Source organism: Plectropomus leopardus, chromosome 23 (assembly GCF_008729295.1).
Source record: "Plectropomus leopardus isolate mb chromosome 23, YSFRI_Pleo_2.0, whole genome shotgun sequence".
In the NCBI taxonomy this organism is placed as follows: Eukaryota; Metazoa; Chordata; class Actinopteri; order Perciformes; family Serranidae; genus Plectropomus; species Plectropomus leopardus.
In genome coordinates this window covers 9,109,441-9,115,647 of record NC_056485.1, presented here as the reverse complement: position 1 = coordinate 9,115,647, position 6,207 = coordinate 9,109,441, and the positions used below count along the sequence as shown (strand labels likewise).

Below are 6,207 nucleotides of genomic sequence, written 5' to 3'. Positions count from 1 at the left end.
AGAAAAGTGCCCTGTTGTGTTTTTGTCACACAGCTTCAAATATAGTCCTACATGCGCTCACAAAGAAAGGAGGCAAAAACTGCCCTCAGAGAACATTAACATGAAAGCAGAAAATATGAGACTGAAGTTAAAAGGGCCCTGAAGTTGAAGTTCTAGCGGATGACTCTGAACTATCAGACTCCATAAAGGAAATGAACAGTTATGAAGACAATGAGAAAACAATAAGAACATAAGAACAGAGGGAATTTGATGCTGATCTAAACATCAAAATGGAGCTGGGGAGGCATGAAAATACTGACAAACTTAGAGCAAAACAACATAAATCACTGCAGCTTCTTGAACATGTAACAAACACTACAAATTCTTATCAGCACAGGCAAAAAAATGGACACATTTTGTTTTCAATCAGTTAACAAACTCATTTATTGCAGCGCACTAAAGTGTAGACATTCAATTCCTTTCCACAGGACGGTAAGAGATCACTTAATCTATAGTTAAAGAACAGTCTCTTCTGTACATCCTCGGCCATACGGAGGTCAAATTTACAAAGTCAGTACAGAGGGGGGATCCCTTAAGACACGCTAAAAGGGAAAGGAGGGGATTGTTAGTCATACAAATGCTAAACTTGCACCGTCTGCAATGCAAATGTTGATGATACAAAAATAAATAATTGAGAATTTCTTTTTGTTTCGGAGCGAAAACTAATGTCATTCTGAGGCGGTCTCATCTCATCCTCACCCGGGGTTAAGGCAAGGTTTTATCTCTGCAGTGCAAATCGAATAATTCACAATATCATCGCTTCTGTACAAGTCGCTCTCCCAAATCTACCACAGGACGCCCATTTCCCAACAGTCCATCACACTTTGCCGAGCAATTCGTGGAATGTCATGTTGTTAAATTCTGCCTTTCTTAACACATTGTCAGCAGTACTGAAGAAGCCCTTTGCAGTATAAAGCTACCAATATCATCCAAAGCTACAGTTTGTAAACCATAAAAGCAACCTTGTCTGCAAATACCCAATTAAAAAAACAACTTTCTGGTTCACTCTATGCTAGAAGAAGGAATAGCCCCAGTATATCTGAGTTCTAATTTAACTTTACATATTAGCTGAACAAGTATGTTACTTTAAAAAAAATGCAGGAATTAAAAACAGAAGTTGGATTGACTTCTTTGCGCTGAGCCACCGTTCCCTGCAACAGAACTCGTGTCTTGGTTTTAAAGTGTGGAAATCAGTAGTGTTGCATGCCTTCTCACTTCCCACTGATCTATTTGTTGTATAATCTCTCCCTCCAGTCGTCTGCTTTTAATCACACGCAGGCTGTCGCAGACGTCAATAATACTTCTTCAAGACCTGGTTTGATTGCAGGGCATCTGGAATGTTGCAGAATCAATTTTAGTGATTGATAATTAGTGATTGTCCTCAGTCTTCTCCTGTTTACACGTGTGCTTCCAATGCGTATTTACACGGACATATACAATGAAACAAACCTGAACATTCATTAAGACTTGGATCACACAAAATCGAGACTTGTTGCCTCCATAAAAACAATAGGCAACCCTGGCTTCAGATTTTCCCCCTAAAGTAAACAATATGTACAAAAAGGCAGGTGGATTTGAGTTACTGTGTTTTTTTGTTTTTTTAGAAAGTGCACAAGGGAACAGTCGCGATCTGTACATGCTCTCAAACAACTGATCTAATGTCGCGATAGTTAGGGCAGATTTAAGCAGAGTAGGCAAAAGGCTATAAGACGGGGAGGTGACACACACAAACACACAGATATGTCTACACCATAGAGGCAGTCAATACATTCTGTACAGTGATTAAATCATTCTATACACCATCTGTAGAGACACACAACTAGTCCCAAGAGATTCACTGCAGCTTTCCGAGACATTTACAGAAACAGTCCCACCTGTAAGTCGCTGCTTGGAAAACCGATGAAAAGCATTAAAAAAAGCAGACAATGAGGCATCTTCCAAGGCAAGGAGAAGAGGAAGTACCATGTTTGGGCAATTGGAGGTATTTAAATACAAATTTTTTCGCTCACACCCCAGGTTGCCACCTATTCTTCCTTCCTGCTGTCACACAAACAGTCAGGTTTTCCTTCTTTGCCGCAGGTGTTTGTGATCAGATCACAGGGCTGCCAAAGCATTTAAGGCACCACTGGACGCTGGCGCTGGGCGGGCGATCGATGCGGTGCAAAGACTTGAGCTGCTCGGCGCTCAGTTCGTCATAAGCAAGGCGGTACTCCCTGTCGAAGGCCTCTGCAGGGTTACAGTAAAGGAAGGGAAGATTCAGAACGTCAGAAAACAGCAAAAGTAATAGTCTAAAGTTATCACTCTCAACATCTAAGGAAAGCTCCATTTTTAATGAAATGAAAATTTTTAATGAAAAAAATGTGCAAGAGATGAATTCAGAGTTTCACAAATGAAAATGCTGATGCAACTCTGCTTCAAAATGACATGATACAACTGAGGAACACTTTAAGTCTTTTGCATGCAATTTACTCACCTACGTCGATGTTCTCCCTCCCCAAGGCCACCAGTGAGAGGAACAAAATTTCTCTATAGATACTCCTGAGAGAAATACAGCACACAGAAATGAGATAAAAGTGGTGTTCAAATGAACATTACAAGAATATTAATGTCCAAATACTTTGCAGGAAAATCGTGAACCTATTAGAAGACATAAAAAGTGCTCCAAGTAGAGCTGAATCAGATATATGGAGAATAAAGTCTGACCTCTGCCGTTTGACCCCCTCCGGGCGCCGTTTGATCTCTCGGATCAGCAGGTTGATTGGCCCGTAGACGTCGTTGGTCTGGATGTTGCGAACAATAGTGTTGAGGAGGGTGCGAATCTCCTGGTGGTCTGTTGGTGCCAACGTGCCCTTCTTCTCCACTGAAAAACAAAACACAGGCCGCCATCAGAGAACCTGTTATTCTATCCTTTAGAGTAAAGAGCCTCAAGTCTTCTGGCCAAAAGTGACAAAATCATTACATTTTGCCATTTTTTCCCCACATTTTTAAGCTAATTTTAAATCCATAAAACCTTTATAATTAGCTCAATATGCAACCAATATATCTGCACACTTCCTTTATGTATGACATCAAAAATAGTTGTCTTTGTCTCCCTCTACTGGTAGAGAAGGTTAATTACAAATAAAAAAAACAGGGCTATAAAAGTGTTTATTTTTGGCATTTAGGGTTGTCAGCCACTACTATTATAGCTGATACTGGAGTTGTGACACTACGGTCTGATGTGTATCCATGTGCACACTCACACAAAGTCCTCCAGAGCAGGTAGAGGGGGTCTCCATGTTCCTGGTGCAGGTTGATGTTGTCCCACAGGAGCTGGACGTACACCTGCTTACTGTCCTGGGATAGTGACGTCAGGGGCAGCTGCAAAGATAAAACCATTAGTTAAAGAATATATATATATATATATATATATTTTATATATATATTCTTTGGTGTTTCCACTGTGAAAAGTTGTGAATTGTATCTAAATAGATCCAGGGTCTAGGTACCTTTTCATAGGTGTTACTTTGATTCCAAAGGTACTATACTGAAACTTTTTGGCGGAAAAGCTATGGTACACATTAACATGTATGTAAATTGTTTGGGAAAGAATAAAAAGCCATAACAAATGAGAAAGAAAGAATAATGATGGATGACATGTTAAATCTCTTACCTGTACTCCTTTGTTGCAGTGCTCAGAGTTTAGGATGAGACCAGGCAGGTGAGTGGGCAGGTCCAGCCGACGGAAATACCAAACCAGGTTCCAGAAGATGATGGGGTGCTGGCTGAGGAACTTGTGGGTGTAGATAACCTGGTTGAACATGACAGAGTGGTTAAGTAGCTCTGTGGCAGATATTTGCAATAAAGCAGACTGAAATCATGTGAGTACTGTACCTGATCTCCCTCATTCTCCAACAGCGTCTCCAGCTCCTTGCGCAGCACCAATGGGCTGAGGTACGGTACGGACACAGGCTTGGGGTTTGGCCGTTTTGTCCCCATGCCATCCTGACAGCCAAAAAACACCAATTATTTTTAATAAACTACACAAACAGTGGTTTCTGCAAAATGTTAACACAATAGCATTGGTTTGTTAAAATAAGGAGAACTGACCGACACCTCTTGCAGGCTGCAGGGCAGGCTGGTGGTGGAGACACCATGTCCAGGTCTCTGGGAGTAGTCCATGCTCTGCAGAGGGCCGCCAACACTGTTGCTGCGCGTCAGTGACGTCCCACTGCACTTCTGCTGCTTCCCCGCTGCCTGGTGCTCCAGGAGACCCAGGGGGTCCGACTGCGTTGGCTCTGGAATCAGACTTGAAACACACAAGGCACACAAAAGAGGATTCAGGTGGAAGAACCACTACAGTCAGAGGGCTTTCTATACTGCTTTACCACCAAAGTTAGTATGTGGACGCAGGTTTTTCACTGTTAAACCCACTAAATGGTGCATTCCCACTGCCAGTGAACACACCACACAAGTCTGCCTTTCTACTTTTCGTGTGTGTGTGTGTGTGTGTGTGTGTGTGTGTGTGTGTGTGTGTGTGTGTGTGTGTATGTGTGGTCAGTGTCATAGCGCTCCAAAAACATCATGCAGACCATGGCTTTATTGTCAAACTGATTTTACATCTCAAACTTTAGATGTTTCACATGACGTTGTTTAGTATATACCTCCTGTGTGTTCCAGGCAGATTATCTGGAGTTTCTCTCTGTTCCTCTTCAGGGAAAGCCATAAGGTCTGGTGACTTTACGTCAGCTGAGCTGCTGGCTGTGGGCTGGGCACTGGTGCTGTGGATACTGTCTCCTGAGGCACTGGGATTCATGTAGAACCTGAGAGGAAAAAATCACTCAATAGTCAACTTGCATTGTGAAGACGCATCACATATTAAATTCTACAAAAACAGATTCTTACCCGGTCATTGTGCGCAGGTCATGAAACTCAACATGCAGTAAGGGAAGAAAGGCTGTGCGACAGAAAGGACAATTTGTATTCAGATTTGAGTCGTCGGCTGTCCATCCAGCCATTATCTCCTCATCGTACACCAGAGCTTCACAGGAGCGGCACTGGGAGCAGCTGGACATCAGGACCTGACAGCAGAATTACATAAAGCCAGTTAAGAGTTATTTCAATGTTGGCAGTGAAAGCACAGCAGCAGCAAAGGTGTGTGTGCAGTATGTCTGACCTCCAGGGCACAGTTCTGGTAAATGCTTGTGGAAGACGCATGATGCGAGGAGCTTTGCTCAGAGTCTGGGCCCCTGCCTGCTCGTCCTGGAGTTGGATCTGCATATAAAGACAAAAACAAACTTATTTCACTTCAGTTGAAAAGCAATATATATGGGTATTTAGTAGTGTTGTTGATTGATTCATGTTGTAATTTTGAGAGAGATAGAGACTGCCCTCTAAAGGTTAAAACCTGGCTATTGCAATTGAATTCTGCTATTGGTTGATGGGTTCACAGCGTGCATGTTTTTGTTACCAACCAAGCCCCCCATCGCCGCTCTTTCTCCGCCCTCTCACCAATCACCGAGACAGCAGCAAGGCCAAAAAGTTTACAGAGAGGGTCTAATATTTTATACTTTATCATTTTGTAAAAGATAAATAAAAAACACCTCATTAAATTGTTGATACATGAACGGTTAATCTTAAAGCATTGCAAAGTTGTCAGGTGCAGTCTTGAGTTTGGATTGATTTTGTTTTGAGTGTGTGCGGGGGAGCAGAGAGGAGACTGGATGTGTCTTTGCCCTGCCAATTTTTGAGACTTTTTTCACACTCCAGGAGGGAGGCATTCAAACCAAATTGAGGGGTTTAGTTACTCTTTAAGCATATCACTACAAGATGAGTGCTTACGTGTCTGGTGGGTCCCTCGGCCCGTGTCACTGCTGCCGCTGCTGCTGCCCAGGCTGGTGCAGCTCTGGTTGAGACCGTTGGACACCAACCCCGGGATGGCTCCTCTCTCAGGACTCTCATCTACGTCATGTGCAGCCAGCATGTTTTCATCCAGATGAGACGGGAAGCCGCCACCACCCTGAACTTCATCCTGCAGAGTAAAATCAAATGAGATTTCGAGGACTGCTCCAATTCAATTACCCTTTGTGTTTAAGTCTGTTTCATCATAGGAGATGTTGTGATTCTTAATCATGTTCTACTTTTAAAACCTGCCAATGCAATAATTTAACTTTTTCCCTAAGTACGAGT

At 42.7% G+C, this 6,207-nt stretch overlaps 1 protein-coding gene across 3 annotated transcripts in view; it reads right to left on the bottom strand.

Annotated features, from left to right (window-relative positions):
• Nucleotides 1-393: 393 nt before the first annotated feature.
• Nucleotides 394-6,207, bottom strand: part of dennd4c (DENN/MADD domain containing 4C) — a 38,257-nt gene continuing 32,443 nt past the window's right edge. For 2 of the 3 annotated variants that reach the window (XM_042512772.1, XM_042512774.1), the window contains 11 exons: nt 5,860-6,049; nt 5,195-5,292; nt 4,924-5,099; nt 4,683-4,841; nt 4,129-4,327; nt 3,913-4,023; nt 3,692-3,829; nt 3,282-3,399; nt 2,743-2,899; nt 2,513-2,577; nt 394-2,265 (listed from right to left, as the gene is read on the bottom strand). In XM_042512772.1, coding sequence (XP_042368706.1) covers nt 2,129-2,265; nt 2,513-2,577; nt 2,743-2,899; nt 3,282-3,399; nt 3,692-3,829; nt 3,913-4,023; nt 4,129-4,327; nt 4,683-4,841; nt 4,924-5,099; nt 5,195-5,292; nt 5,860-6,049 — 1,548 coding nt within the window. In that variant the 3' untranslated portion in view covers nt 394-2,128. The remainder of the gene's footprint in view (nt 2,266-2,512; nt 2,578-2,742; nt 2,900-3,281; nt 3,400-3,691; nt 3,830-3,912; nt 4,024-4,128; nt 4,328-4,682; nt 4,842-4,923; nt 5,100-5,194; nt 5,293-5,859; nt 6,050-6,207) is intronic. The other variant, XM_042512773.1, reaches the window with a different exon arrangement.